Source organism: Hemibagrus wyckioides, linkage group LG22 (assembly GCF_019097595.1).
Source record: "Hemibagrus wyckioides isolate EC202008001 linkage group LG22, SWU_Hwy_1.0, whole genome shotgun sequence".
Lineage (NCBI taxonomy): Eukaryota > Metazoa > Chordata > Actinopteri > Siluriformes > Bagridae > Hemibagrus > Hemibagrus wyckioides.
In genome coordinates, this window is record NC_080731.1 from 3,495,741 (window position 1) to 3,511,783 (window position 16,043).

The following is a 16,043-nucleotide window of genomic DNA, read 5'->3' on the forward strand; positions in this document are numbered from 1 at the left end:
CAGATTAACGACGGTATGTGTTTCTTTAAAGTTCAATAAAAACAAAAGCCAACAAATAAAAACTCATTAAAGCCTCATAGCGCAAGTCTTAGCTAATGTTCCTGGACAAAAGTCTTAGCTAATGTTCCTGGACAAAAGTCTTAGCTAATGTTCCTGGACAAAAGTCTTAGCTAATGTTCCTGGACAAAAGTCTTAGCTAATGTTCCTGGACAAAAGTCTTAGCTAATGTTCCTGGACAAAAGTCTTAGCTAATGTTCCTGGACAAAAGTCTTAACTAATGTTTCCTGGACAAAAGTCTTAGCTAATGCTTCCTGGACAAAAGTCTTAGCTAATGTTCCTGGACAAAAGTCTTAACTAATGCTTCCTGGACAAAAGTCTTAACTAATGCTTCCTGCACAAAAGTCTTAGCTAATGCTTCCTGCACAAAAGTCTTAGCTAATGTTTCCTGGACAAAAGTCTTAGCTAATGCTTCCTGCACAAAAGTCTTAACTAATGCATCCTGGACAAAAGTCTTAGCTAATCTTCCTGGACAAAAGTCTTAGCTAATGTTTCCTGGACAAAAGTCTTAGCTAATGCTTCCTGGACAAAAGTCTTAGCTAATCTTCCTGGACAAAAGTCTCAGCTAATGTTTCCTGGACAAAAGTCTCAGCTAATGTTTCCTGGACAAAAGTCTCAGCTAATGTTTCCTGGACAAAAGTCTTAGCTAATGCTTCCTGGACAAAAGTCTTAACTAATGTTTCCTGGACAAAAGTCTTAGCTAATGTTTCCTGGACAAAAGTCTTAGCTAATGCTTCCTGCACAAAAGTCTTAGCTAATGTTTCCTGGACAAAAGTCTTAGCTAATGCTTCCTGCACAAAAGTCTTAGCTAATGCTTCCTGGACAAAAGTCTTAGCTAATGTTCCTGGACAAAAGTCTTAGCTAATGTTTCCTGGACAAAAGTCTTAGCTAATGATCCTGGACAAAAGTCTTAGCTAATCATCCTGGACAAAAGTCTTAACTAATGTTCCGGCACAAAAGTCTTAGCTAATCATCCTGGACAAAAGTCTTAGCTAATCTTCCTGGACAAAAGTCTTAGCTAATGTTTCCTGGACAAAAGTCTCAGCTAATGTTTCCTGGACAAAAATGTTAACTAATGTTACTGGATAAAAGTCTTAGATAATATTTCACAGACAAAAGTCTTTAGCTAATGTTTCCTGGACAAAAATCTTAGCCAATGTTCCGGTAGCTTTCATTTGATTTCTTCTAGCATTATTCCATTTTTCATTCTTTATTCTTTATCTGTACATTATTTTATTTTATTTTGCGTACATTGTTCTCGAATTAGCCGCCTTGAACACCTTGAATCATAAAGTTTTAACAACTTCATTCTTCATCCATTTTTCCTTCCTTCCTTTTTCTTTTTTTGTTGGAGCTTTGACGAAACAAAACACAACTAAAATGTCACCACATCAGTGTGTGCAACAAGCTGCTATATAATTACACCTGGAATTATAGGATTTGCAGGATTTTTCCTCATCGCTATGAAAAAGAAAAGGCAACAAAGAAGATGAAGAGAGACAGAAGGAAAAGACGGAGGGAGAGACGATGACTTGTCTCCCACCTGTTAGTGTCCTCTTTCATAAATCCCTCTCTAAATCCTTAAATCCCTAAGATCGACTTCACCTTTCTTCCAATCAGAACTTTAATCATTAAACGCCTACAGACGAGACGCTCGGGTTCACCCGTCACAGACGGAGAGAGAGAGGAGACAAAGGGACGAGAGGAAGAGAGGACGAGAGGAAAAGTCAACAGCTTGTGCGAGCAACAAAAGCAAAAAAAAATTCTACCAGGACCCCGGAATAATGCTAATGACTCCGTATCAACCTCAATCTCATGTGCATATGCGAAAAAAGTAAAATGTTCTTTACACAACATGATATTTAATCCCTAATTTGCAGACTTTTATTTTGAAATCCCAAATAATTACCAACCTAAAAGCACTCATTAATATAGTGAGATACCTTCTAATTAGAACACACTCTGGTGGAATTCTGGATTCTGATTGGTCAGAAGGTGTTGATTAATTTTCTCTACCTGCGGCTATAAAAGTAGTTAAAATCTATATTGACTCGTTCAGTGTAATACGGAGTCGTAACAAGCTTTGGCCAATTGGGTGAAGACGCCATGCAAAAATGATATATATCTATAGAGATTTTTATGGAAAAGTGTCAGATAAAAAGGAGCCCGAACACACAGCTTGGTGTATATGGCGCTGTGTAGCTGCAGAGCAGGTCATATGACCATGCTGACTCCTGTACACCAGTGAAAGTGTTTGCTATAGGAATCAGAACTGGACCATGGAGCATTGGATGGAGGAGGCTTGGTCTCATGAGGAGGAGATGGTACCAGGATGACCCTGGTTAGAGCCACTCGCTTGGTGGCTCTGATGAGGAACCTCATGAACCTTGGGTCCTGCATTTATGGATGTAACTTTGACATCCACATGAATAGCACCTTCCACATAGCACCTTCCTAAATACTGCTGCAGACCAAGTACACTGCCTCACGGCAACAATATACCCTAATGTGAGCGTCCTTTTTCAATAGGATAATGCTCTCTGAAAAAATTCTTCAGGAACAGTTTGAGGAATATGACAGTGTTGACTTGACCTCCATATTCACCACATCTTAATCTGTTCAAGAGTCTGTGGGACGTACTGGACCAACAAGTTCGATCTATGGGGGCCACACCTGGCAACTTGCAGGACTTGAAGGATCAGCTGGTGTCAGATACCACAGCACACCTTCAGAGGTCATGCCTTGGCCGGTCAGAGCTGTTTTAATGACACAAGGGGGGTCTACAGAATGTTATGACTGATAGACATATATATTTACGCTCATAAGCATCATATAGTACTTGATCAATTTTATGTCAAGTGGTAAAACATCATGGTAAATATTTTTCAGGTTAGTAATGAAACACACAGGTGGTCTCCACTTAATTTTTTTGCTTCACTTCCCTTTAAAAACACAGCAGAGGTCAGGAGCGACGAACCGTGACTCAGCTAAGTGTCTTCATGTGTTTGTCGGATAAACTCCAGATCTGATTCGGGACAGAACCATCCTGTAGATGTGTATCACGGAGGAAGTGTGTGTGTGCGGTTCTGCTCTAATGACATTGAAGAACTCAGAGGTTAAAGAACACAAATTCAGAGAAAAAAAAAAAAAACAGATCAGCAGAGCTGGAGGAGATGGAGACGGCGGAACTGAGACATAAAAAATGATTGCTGTAATATCAGAATAACAGCCTGCAGACATTTGTTGGAGAACCCCTCATCGAGGCACATCAGCTCTTTGTTAAATTCCATCAGCGGCACATCTGATTCGACTTAATAAGAAAGCCCAGGGCTGCCCCAGGTGGCTGCAGTGGTGGTGGAATTTCATAAATACATGGGTGTACGGGACAGTAGCTGATAAACACTATGTTGCCTCGAAAAATGGCAGATATGCAACTACTGTGTTGCTTTAACAAGGGCATTTTGGTCATGTGGTGTTTCAATAAAAGCAAGCAAATGTTTACATTTAAGTTTACAGCATTTGGCAGATGCTCTTATCTCCAGCGATTTATAGAAATCTCTATCATTGAATATACAGATACTGCATCACTAGGTCTAAAAGTCTGTGGGGACGTAATACACAGAAAGGTACAAGTACGGTGGAACCTTGGCATATGAATGCCCTCCCTTAAGAAGTCCAGGAACCATTCAAAACTTTTTTTGTTTTGAAAAAAAAAGATTTTTTTTCAGTCAGTGAAAGCTGTTTTGAGTCAACCCACGATACCAATGTCACCTTCAGCATGCGTTCAAAAGCTAGGTGATTTTTCGGGCGTTTTTTTGTTGACAGATTGGTGGCGTGGGGGGTCTGTTCTATTTTTAGCCCAAGCTTGGTGACACAACTTCCTGTGAGGAGCCTTGACATGGAATGCTTGGCTTGGGTCAGTTCTTTATAAACAGCCATAAAGTTTACATACTGTATGCAATACGAATTTTTGCCTTAAGATCTCACCTCCAGAACCAATGAAATTCATATGCCAGAATTCCACTGTACTAGTTTAAGTACTTCAGAAGGAGGTAAGTCTTTACATGTTGTGTGAAGACATCCAGTGATTCAGCTGTGCAGACTTCTAGAGGAAGTTCATTTCACTTCATCCCAGGTGCCAGAACAGAGAAGAGTCTTTATATGTATCTTTCTTGTACCCTGAGAGATGGTGGGACTATGAAGCAGGGCTGGAAAATCTCAGGGAGTGTGGTAAGGGTATGGGACACATTAACGGCAGGAAATGTAGTGGAAGAGTCATGAAGCTGTCTGATAACTTGAGGTCTTGAGATGTTTTAATATTGACTTGGACTTGTTTCAGATTTACTTGCATTGGTAGTTCATTTTGTCTTAGTCATGGGTCTTGCCAATTATGAGAGCATGTAAAAAATAATGATTGTGTTGTATTTTCTCTTTTTTAACATTTAGCAAACATGGGGATGCAGTAGCTTAGTGGTTAAGGTGTTGGACTACTGATTGGAAGGTTGCTTCCCAGATCCACCAAGCTGAGCAAGACCCTTAACCCTTAATTGCTCAGTTGTATAAAATGAGATAAATTGTAAGTCACTTTGGATAAGGGTGTCTGCCAAATGCCAGAAATGTAAACAATGCACAAAAAGGCAGCTAGTTGACATATAGGATTGGCCTTCGAAAAGGATTTGGTGGTTTTCAGTCTCACTTTCATTTGGATTCAATCCCCTTAAGACACGGTCTTTACCCAAGCTTGAGTCCAAGTTCTGATCTGGTGGTGTTGATTACAGCCCTACATTAACCAAAAGGTCAATTTCGAAAGCAGCCAATCAAAAAGCTCTAAAGTTTCATTCTACTTGGCTGTAGAAACTCAGAATAATGCAAAATAAAAACTGAGCACCAGTGATGCAGTTGTAGCTGAGTGGTTAAGACACTGGACTACTGATTAGAAGGTCATGGGTTTAAATCCCTGCCATTGTTGGGCTCTTGGCTCCTGCTAAATACCATAAATGTAAACCACCAGTGGCATAAAATAAAGTATCCGAAAGGAGTTTGAGATGTTTCTAGAAATGTACTCATGCAAATCTGGTGAAAAGAAAAACTAGTGACTGTTTGCAGTTGACCTTTAAACAGTGCATAATGCTAGTCAGCATCTCCTAAACAAATCTCCGAGAAAAGAAAGGAGTACTAGTGACCAGTGTGGAGAAGGTGAAAGGAGAAGGTTCAACAAATTCACCATCTCAGAGAAGACCACTTGCTGGACGTTGTTTATAATGAACCATGACAGCTGAAAGCAAAGCCACTGCGCTGTCGGAAGAGTCAGGATTCTGAACAAGTAACTGAGTCAACTGATTGACCGGGGATGTGGTAGTGGTTAAGGCTTTGGACTACTGATTAGAAGGTTGTAAGTTTGAATCCCAGGTCCACCAAGCTGCCACTGCTAGGCCCTTAACCGCCTACTCAGTTGAGATAAACTGTAAGTCTGCCAAATGCCTTAAATGTAAATGTCATGACTGCTGTGGAGAGAATGAATGATAAAAACTACAAGGGCAAAGGAACAAAATAACCCACACCAAACAATAATAGAAGCAAGAATGGAAAAACAAGTTGAAACAAGACCCATGGCAAAGCAATAAAGAAGATGAAAGTAGCAAAAATGACAAGTCCAAAGTTATCACAGTGACTCAGACTTGTGATACGCCAGATAAAAGCAACAAACCAAGCAATGACGATGAAGATTGTTAGAAAAATAACCGACAGTGAAAGCTACAAAAATGACTTACTCCTAGGAAACAAGGTAAAAGGAACAGAAATGAGGCATGTCAAGTGGTACAAACAAATGTTTCCCAGAAAATAAACAAAACATGACTATATACTTTAAACAGTAAGGAAGGAAAAGTCTTGAAGTAAAACTATTCCAGACATTTGACCACCACCTAGTGGCAGAGGCCCCCTAGAACCCCTGAGGATTATCTGAAAGACCGCAGTTCATCTCATACTTTTCATCACCCGGCGGTTCGCTGCTTCGGCAGCCGAGATCACGGTACTGAGATGTTCATCATGTCAAACATCGTTGACATGGAGTAGAAAGGGCTGTTAGCAAGGAAGCCTAACTGTGCCAGAGAGTGCGCAATGCACAAATGTCCATCTGGAAGAGTTTGAACATCAAAGGAGTCAGATAGCTCTACCTAATAAACACTCCGTTCAGTACATACATGTGTAAAGACTAGCGTTTCTTGCTATTGCTAAGCGCTGTGCTTTAAGCTGTTTAACTTGGCACAACTCGGCTTTCTCGCACCTGCACCTTTGCATTTTCTCTGCTTTAACTTGCCAGACTCGTCTCGTTAATTAACTGAGTCGAATCAGATGTGTTCAATCTGGGAAACACTAAAATATGCAGAGCATGAGCTTCCCATTCCCAGGCCTGGGGTTGGACAGCAGGCTTAACCATTACCATAACACAAACACACCCTCATCTGCTTCTGCACTCCGACTCCGACAAATACGCAACCAGCCTCAACACTCTGATCGTGTTAAAACATCACGCTGGATTTATAAGCAACTCTTTCAAAAGTAAACAATCAACAATGTAGAGAAACTCTTCCAAAAGTAAACAATAAACAAAGTCGAGAAATTTGCTGAGAGAAAACAATAAACAAAGAAGAGATATTTACCCACAGAAAACGATAAACAAATCAAACCTTAAACAAATTGAATAAATTTAACCAGAGTATATTATAAACAGAGCAACAGACTTCTTACAAAGTAAACAGTAAACGAATCAAATAAATCTACCCAGAGTAAACAATAAATAAAGCAACAGAATTCTCCTGGAGTAAACAATACACAAAACGATTAAATGTAACCAAAGCAAATGATAAACAAATTGAATAAATTTAACCAGAGTATATGAGAAAACAATAAATAAAGCAACAGAATTCTCCAAGAGTAAACAATAAACAAAGCAATTAAATTTAAGTATTTGATAACAAATACATTTACCTACAGTAAGGTAAACAATAAACAAAGCAGGGAAATTTACCCACAGCAAACAATTAAAAAAAAAAAACAAATTTACCCAAAATAACCAATAAACAAAGCAACAAACTTCACCTACAGTAAACGATAAACAAAGTGATTAAATTTAACCAAAGTAAACAATAAACAAATTGTATAAATTTACCCAGAGTAAAAGATACAGAAATCGAATAACTTAACTAAGTAAACAATAAACAATGCAAGGGAGTTCTACCAGAGTAAACAGTAAACAAGTCAAATAAATCTACCCAGAGTAAACAATAAATATATCTTCTAGTGTAAATAAGAAACAAAGCAATTAAATGTAGCCAAAGTAAACGATAAACAAATCAAATTAATTTACCCAAAGCAAACAATAAACAAGGCAACACTCTTTACCTAGAGTAAACAATAAACAAAGCAACAGAATTCTACCGAGTAAAACAATTCAGAGAAATCTATCAAGAGTAAACAAATCAAATAAATTTACCCAGAGTAAACAATAAATGAGACTGATGCAACAAGAATGACTTGTGACTCAAGATAAACTGAACAACTGTCACAAAGCTAGCTGCTTAAATCATAGACTAAAGGAAAAGCACCAAGATTAACAAAGCTAAATAAATAAACAAGCAAAAATGAGCCGTGTCAAACAGTAAACAAGTCAGAACTAACCAAAGCCAATCGCTGAGAAACACCGAGCACACAGCCAGCAGCGTGTGTAAACACTGCCACATAGTGTGTGTTCCAGTGAATTACATTCCACAACACACACACACACACACACACACACACACACACACACTCTCTAGTGCTAAAATAAATACACACAGAGAAACTTAGAAAATGAATAGCTTAATTAATTACTTAATTCATTAATTAATAAAAAATACAAATAATAAAAAAGATAAAAATAAAGTTTAAAATCTGGCTAATAAATATTATTATTATAATTATTATTATAAACCTATATTATGTTATGTTATGTTATGTTATGTTATGTTATGTTATGTTATGTTATGTTATGTTATGTTATGTTATGTTATGTTATAGATTAAGCAGTGCTCCACAGCTCACCTGAAACACAGTGTGTATCCTCCCCTGACCATCGTCCATCCTCCTGACACACGCGCTCCTGTGAGCCGTAGAGACGGTAACCATGGTTACAGGAGAATCTGACACTTGCCCCCTCCAAATACATCGTTCCGTCTTTCTTCCCATGACTGGGTGACTGCAACCAGCCACAGGACACCACTGAGGGTCAGAAAAACATTGAGCTGAGGTCAAAGGTCACCACCATAACATGTCACATCTCACATATCTCTCAAACAAAGTGTGTAAGCGTGGAGGATCAGTAAGAAAACTATTTAAAATTAAATTAATTACCTGTTAATAACCTGCTATTAATATAATAATAATTATATTATTATTATTATTATTATTGTTATTATGAATAACTACTTTGGTTTTAAAAACTTTTCGGCTGGTTTGACTGTTTTCTTGTATTAATAATGCAAAAAAAACACACATATATAAGGAAAGAAAGGTTCATTAGATAATGAAATGATTTCTAATAGGGTTCTAGAAAGAACCTGTAAGGGTTCTTTGCCTGGAACAATCAAAGAACCCTCTAAATTACAGCGATATCCCTGAATACAGATGAATGAACTTATTAAACACGTAATCTGTTATATGAGGTGTGTCATGGTCCTGATCATGAGGAAGGTGCATCGGTGACTGAGCAGATCTCACAGAGGAATCAGATCAGGCTTTATCAGATGTCTGCAGTGGAAGAGCTATAGAGTTTATATAAGAGATAAGCGGTTAAAGGTTAAAGTGATGTGATCTCTGAGGTGTGATAACACAATGATAACACAACGATAACACAATGATAACAACGATAACATAACGCTGATCAGAGGTTTTAAAATCATATCAGATCTGATGAAGGTTTCTATATTATATGATGTGCAGAAATGTTTTAGAGACATGAGGAGAGAGTTATGAAGGTTTATGTTCTGGGCACGTCAGCACTGATTCTGTCCCCAATGACCCTGAGCATCCCAAAGTGTCCCTTAATGACCATAAGCGTCCCTGTGTATCCCATTATGATGCTGAGTGTGCCCTCAAGTGTCCCTGTGTATGTCCCTGTGTGAAACCCTGTGAGTGTCCCTTTATAGCCCTGTGTATGTCCCTGTGTGAGACCCTGTGAGTGTCCCTTTATAGCCCTGTGTATGTCCCTGTGTGTCCCTTTATAGCCCTGTGTACGTCCCTGTGTGAGACCCTGTGTAAGACCCTGTGAGTGTCCCTTTATTGCCCTATGTATGTCCCTGTGTGTGTCCCTGTGTAAGACCCTGTATGTGTCCCTTTATGACCCTGTGTAAGACCCAGTGTGTGTCCCTGAGTGAGACCCTGTGTGAGACCCTGTGAGTGTCCCTTTATAGCCCGTGTATGTCCCTGTGTGTGTCCCTTTATAGCCCGTGTATGTCCCTGTGTGTGTCCCTTTATAGCCCTGTGTATGTCCCTGTGTGAGACCCTGTGAGTGTCCCTTTATAGCCCGTGTATGTCCCTGTGTGAGACCCTGTGAGTGTCCCTTTATAGCCCGTGTATGTCCCTGTGTGTGTCCCTTTATAGCCCTGTGTATGTCCCTGTGTGAGACCCTGTGAGTGTCCCTTTATAGCCCTGTGTATGTCCCTGTGTGTGTCCCTTTATAGCCCTGTGTACGTCCCTGTGTGAGACCCTGTGTAAGACCCTGTGAGTGTCCCTTTATTGCCCTGTGTAAGACCCTGTATGTGTCCCTTTATGACCCTGTGTAAGACCCAGTGTGTGTCCCTGAGTGAGACCCTGTAAGAGACCCTGTGTGAGACCCTGTGCGTGTCCCTGTGTAAGACCCTGTGAGTGTCCCTTTATAGCCCTGTGTAAGACCCTGTGTGTGTCCCTTTATAGCCCTGTGTGAGACCCTGTGAGTGTCCCTTTATCGCCCTGTGTATGTCCCTGTGTATGTCCCTGTGTGAGACCCTGTGTGTGTTCCTTTATAGCCCTGTGTATGTCCCTGTGTGAGACCCTGTGTAAGACCCTGCGAGTGTCCCTTTATCACCCTGTGTATGTCCCTGTGTAAGACCCTGTATGTGTCCCTTTATGACCCTGTGTAAGACCCAGTGTGTGTCCCTGAGTGAGACCCTGTGTGAGACCCTGTGCGTGTCCCTGTGTAAGACCCTGTGTTTGTCCCTTTATAGCCGGTGTATGTCCCTGTGTGTGTCCCTTTATAGCCCGTGTATGTCCCTGTGTGCGACCCTGTGTGTGTCCCTTTATAGCCCTGTGCGTGTCCCTGTGTGTGACCCTGTGCGTGTCCCTTTATAGCCCTGTGTATGTCCCTGTGTGTGTCCCTTTATAGCCCTGTGTACGTCCCTGTGTGAGACCCTGTGAAAGACCCTGTGAGTGTCCCTTTATAGCCCTGTGTAAGACCCTGTGTGTGTCCCTTTATAGCCCTGTGTGAGACCCTGTGTAAGACCCTGTGAGTGTCCCTTTATCGCCCTGTGTATGTCCCTGTGTATGTCCCTGTGTGAGACCCTGTGTGTGTTCCTTTATAGCCCTGTGTATGTCCCTGTGTGAGACCCTGTGTGTGTTCCTTTATAGCCCTGTGTATGTCACTGTGTATGTCCCTGTGTGAGACCCTGTGTGTGTTCCTTTATAGCCCTGTGTATGTCCCTGTGTGAGACCCTGTGTAAGACCCTGCGAGTGTCCCTTTATCGCCCTGTGTATGTCCCTGTGTAAGACCCTGTATGTGTCCCTTTATGACCCTGTGTAAGACCCAGTGTGTGTCCCTGAGTGAGACCCTGTGTAAGACCCTGTGTGAGACCCTGCGAGTGTCCCTTTATCGCCCTGTGTATGTCCCTGTGTAAGACCCTGTATGTGTCCCTTTATGACCCTGTGTTTGTCCCTTTATAGCCCTGTGCGTGTCCCTGTGTGTGACCCTGTGCGTGTCCCTGTGTGTGACCCTGTGCGTGTCCCTGTGTGTGACCCTGTGCGTGTCCCTTAATAGCCCTGTGCGTGTCCCTGTGTGAGACCCTGTGTGTGTCCCTTTATGACCATGTGTAAGACTCTGTGTGTTCCTTTATGACCCTGGATCCCTTTGTGAGACCCTGTGTATGTCCCTGTGTGTCCCTTTATGACTTTGTGTAAGACCCTGTGTGAGACCCTATGTGTATGCCTGTGATTCTTGATTTGTGTATGTGTCTCTTTGTGACCTTTTTGCGTCCCTGTGCGAGTCCTGCACAATGGAAGCTCTGCAATCCTCATTACAAAAGCCACTATACTGTGTTAACATATTTCTAAAGTAAACACTGATCAGGGTTTTAACTCTGTATTTCTGGCATCCCCTCACCAGGCTGTAGGTCCTGCGCCGTGGCCATGTGAGTGCGGACGGCGTGTAGCGTGCTGTTGCCCAGCTCCAGACTGCGTGTGATTAGCGTGTCATATTTACAGAACTGAGCTCCGTCTCCTACACACATCTTCAGTGTGGGACTGAGGAGCGGGTCGGACGGGTCTTCGCTCACGGTGAACCGCGGGATGAACGAAGGATCGTGCTTCAGGGAGAAATAATACTCGTTTAGGAGTTGCTCCGAGTCGTAGGTGAAGAGAGAGGACTCGTTCTTAACAGCCCCTGAAAGAAAGAAAGACCAGATGGAGTGTGTTTAAGGGTCAAATACAGAACACATGCAGGGTGCTGCACAATTTTTTAACATCTGTGTTATTTTATTCGTTATGTAAATGAGCACTTCTTTAGTATTAGCAAGTTAGTAGCTAGCAAGCTAATTAGAGATGATTTTTTAAGCTTTTAGGGATGTCACATAAAAAGGAAATTTGAGACTGTGATAAATGAAAAGCATTAACGTTTCATGCATCAACTTAGTTAGCTAGCTAGCTTAAATATTTACAGCTTTAACTTCCTTTTAACCTTAAAGCTCAGACTAAAACTCTCAAACCTTTATAAATAACTGTTTTCATTTAATCAATTTTGGGACACCCCTCCAAATGATTCAAATCAGGTGTTCTAATTCATCCCAAAGGTGTTCTGTGGGGTTGAGGTCAGGACTCTGTGCAGGACAGTCCAGTTCCTCCACACCAAACTCTCTCATCCATGTCTTTATGGACCTTGCTTTGGTCACTGGTGTGCAGTCATGTTGGAACAGGAAGGGGTCATCCCCAAACTGTTCCCACAAAGTTGGGAGCATGAAATTGTCCAAAATGTCTTGGTATAAAGCTGAAGCATTAAGAGTTCCTTTCACTGGAACTAAGGGGCCGAGCCCAACCCCTGAAAAACAATCATTTGGAGGGGTGTCCCAAAACATTTGGCAATATAAGTGTATTTTAGACGGGTCTTGTATTTTTCACAAAATCCAAAAAACGTGCGTGTTGTCAGAAAAGCATGCTACGCTAAATTAGTCGTTATAATTAACAATTGTATACAAGCTAATAATCAGTTATCAGTCTACATTATAGCTAATATCACTGCTTTGTTTATTTGTGTTTAGAAATTCACAGAGCCATTCATGTTGGTTAAGATTAGTGGACTAATGTAGCATATAATATTGAATAATAAGTGCTGTATTATTTGCTTTACTCATTTACTCAATATTTACTCATTATCTTGAGTGTTGTTTGTACATACAGATGCTAGCTAGAAACTTAAACAAACAAGAAACAAGATTAAACACACCATAAATGTTTTTTGTAGGCTTGAAATAAAATATTCCATATACTGTTTGTACATCAGGGTATTTTTGTTTGTTTGGTCGTTTTTTTTAAATCAGCATACCTTAAGAATGTTCCAGAACTATTACAAACGTTCTTGAACCAGCAATCAAAAAGCTCCAGTGGATCCAGTGTTCTAAATCAAATACTTAAAATGGAATCTCAGGAATGTTTTTAGTGCCGGTCCCAAGCCCGGATAAAATGGGAGGGTTGCGACAGGAAGGGCATCCGGCATAAAACCTGTGCCAAATTGTGCTGTGGTGACCCCTAAAACACGTAGGGAGCAACCAAAAACATCATCATCATCTTAGGAATGTTCTAAAACCTAATTTCCTGGTTGTTAAGAACGTTCTAGAATCAATCCTGTTCAAAATCCATTGAGCAGCATGGCCCAGGCTCCTAGAACCGATCTCCAACTCGGCCTTGGAACTATGATGATGTGCAACTCAGCCAGGCTATGTGTTACTCTAGAGGCTTCTAAAATGTTCTGGAACCAACTAACTAGTTTTAAATCGCCAACATAAATGTTCTAGATAATGTTTTAGAACCAATACTCAAGCTTAGGAATGTTCGGGAACAAACAAATAACCAAAGGCTAAGCTTAAGAATGTTCTTCAACCAACACCAGCCAATACTCAAGCTTAGAATTGTTCTAGAACAAGTATATAACCAATAATCGAGCTTAGGATTGTTCTAGAATCAACGCACAACCAAAAACTAAAGCTGAGGAATGTTCCAGAACTAACACGCAGCCAACACTTAAGCTAAGGAACCAACACACAGCAAGGCTTCTAAAATGTTCTGGAACCAATTCACTAGTTTTTAATAGCCAACATAAATGTTTTAGATAATGTTCTAGAACCAATACTGTAGCTAAGGAATGTTCTGGAACCAACATATAACCAAAGGCTAAGCTTAGGGATGTTCTACAACCAACACCGGCCAATACTTGATCTCAGGCTAACACACAGCCACCTAAGGAACTTGGTTTTAGAGTAACTCATCGCCTGAAAATTTCCAAAGACAACACACAGCAAGGATTCTAGAATGTTCTGGAACCAGTACTGAAAATATGAACTAGCTTTTAATAGCCAATAAACAACATGGCTTCAAATGTTTTAGAATCAGCACTCAGGCTTACGGTCGTAAAGAACCGCAGGAATGTTAGAAGTAGTGTTTGGAATGCTCGTTACATCAGCTGAGTTTAATTTAACCGAGGAACTGCAGTGAACATATGCAGACTTTGGACTGGACTGAGACGCAATAACAGGGTCATAAATTTATGCTTCACATTTCTAATAGCAGATGTCCAGTTTCAATTAGAAAGGAAGGCTGTAAAACTAATGAAATGGCGTAATGTTAAAATGCTGCAAATGTTCAACAGCAACAAAAAACAAGCCTACATGGAAAGGAGCAGGTTTTAAAGGTACCCTTTATTACTTTTTATCTTATTTCTAAAACACGACTTTGACAAGGTCGACCAAAGCAGAAAATTCACTCCTACAGCACAATGTCACAAAACTATAAGCACTATACTCAAACTATAATCAAGCTTAGGATTGTTCTAAAATCAACACAAAAACCAATACTCAAGCTAAGGAATGTTCCAGAACTAACACACTGCCAAAACTCCAGCTATGGAATGTTCTAGAACCAATAGACAGCCAAGACACAGGCTTGGGAATGTTCTGGAACAAACACAAAACCAATACTCAAATATAGGAATGTTCTAGAATCAACCCACGGCCAACACTTAAGCTAAGGAATGTTTTAGAACCAATACACAGCCATTACCCAAATATAGGAATGTCCTAGAACCTAATCAAAGCCATCAATCAAGCTTAGGAATGTTCTAGAACAAGTACACAACTAATAATCGAGCTAAGGATTGTTCTAGGATCAATACAAAAACAACATTTAAGCTAAGGAGTGTACCAGAACTAACACACAGCCAAAACTCCAGCTAAGGAATTTTCTAGAACCAATACACAACCAATACACAAGCTTGGGGATGTTCTGGAACAAGCACAAAGCCAATACTCAAATGTAGGAATGTTCTAGAACCAACCCACAGCCAACACTTAAGGTAAGGAATGTTCTAGAACCAATACACAGCAATTACCCAAATACAGGAATGTTCTAGAAGAAGTTATTTTTTTTATTTCACAAGCTTTAAATCTGCCAAAATATTCTCCATAAGGTTCTAGCCTGATATTATTATTAGACCCGGAGTTACATGCTTTAGCATTAGGATACACCACACTTCCCTCAGTATAAGAGCTGAATTTAATTTATTAATAAAAAGACTCACATCCTGCTCCGAAAGTGAAAATGTCCTGAGGGCCGCTGTCTACTGCTACAACCGTTCCGTTGCTGGAGGTCAAATCGTCTTCAGGGTCGTCGTTCATCTTCCCCAGCAGGCCCAGCGTCTGCTCCTTAAACTCCTGCGGCAGTAAAACAGTCAGGGTCATGACCCCTCCGCGACCTCTGACCTCGACTCCTGCGCCTGAGGGGAACATCACCGTGACGTTCTGGGGTACCGCCGAGAACACGAACACACCTACGAAGCACAGGGCAAAGATATGCATTCAGGAATGTTCCAGAAATAATACACAGATTGGCATTTGAAATGTTTTTTTTAAGTCAGCATGCCATAGGAATGTTCTAGAACCATTACACAACATGGTCCACAAATGTTGTAGAACCAATACTCAAAAGCAGTGTTCTAGATCCAATATTCAGCATGCCTTGGGAATGTTAATACCCTAGAATTGAGCTTCTGTTCTATAAAGAATGTTCTAGAATCAAGATGCAATCAAGCACAGTTAAAGCTCAACCCAGGCTCCAGGTGTTGAAACATTCTAGAACCAATACACAACATAGTGAATGTTCTAAAGCGGCCTTGGAACCATGCTGTATGTTACTCTAGAACCAACACACAGCAAGGATTTTGAAATGTTCTGGAGCCGATTCACTAGTTTCTAATTGCCAACATAAATGTTCTAGATAATGTTCTAGAACCAATACTCAAGCTTAGGAATGTTCGAGAACAAGTACACATCCAATACACAACCTTATGAATGTTCCAGAATCAACATACAGTCAACACTTAAGCTAAGGAATGTTCCAGAACTATCGCACTGCCAAAACTCCAGCTATGGAATGTTCTAGAACCAATACACAGCCAAGGCACAAGCTTAGGGATGTTAAATTGAAGGAATGTTCTA

At 40.5% G+C, this 16,043-nt stretch overlaps 1 protein-coding gene across 2 annotated transcripts in view; it reads right to left on the minus strand.

Annotated features, from left to right (window-relative positions):
* susd2 (sushi domain containing 2) overlaps positions 1-16,043 on the minus strand; it is a 40,324-nt gene that overhangs the window by 14,720 nt on the left and 9,561 nt on the right. For both annotated transcript variants that reach the window (XM_058375616.1, XM_058375615.1), the window contains 3 exons: positions 15,128-15,376; positions 11,447-11,725; positions 8,140-8,316 (listed from right to left, as the gene is read on the minus strand). In XM_058375616.1, coding sequence (XP_058231599.1) covers positions 8,140-8,316; positions 11,447-11,725; positions 15,128-15,376 — 705 coding nt within the window. The remainder of the gene's footprint in view (positions 1-8,139; positions 8,317-11,446; positions 11,726-15,127; positions 15,377-16,043) is intronic.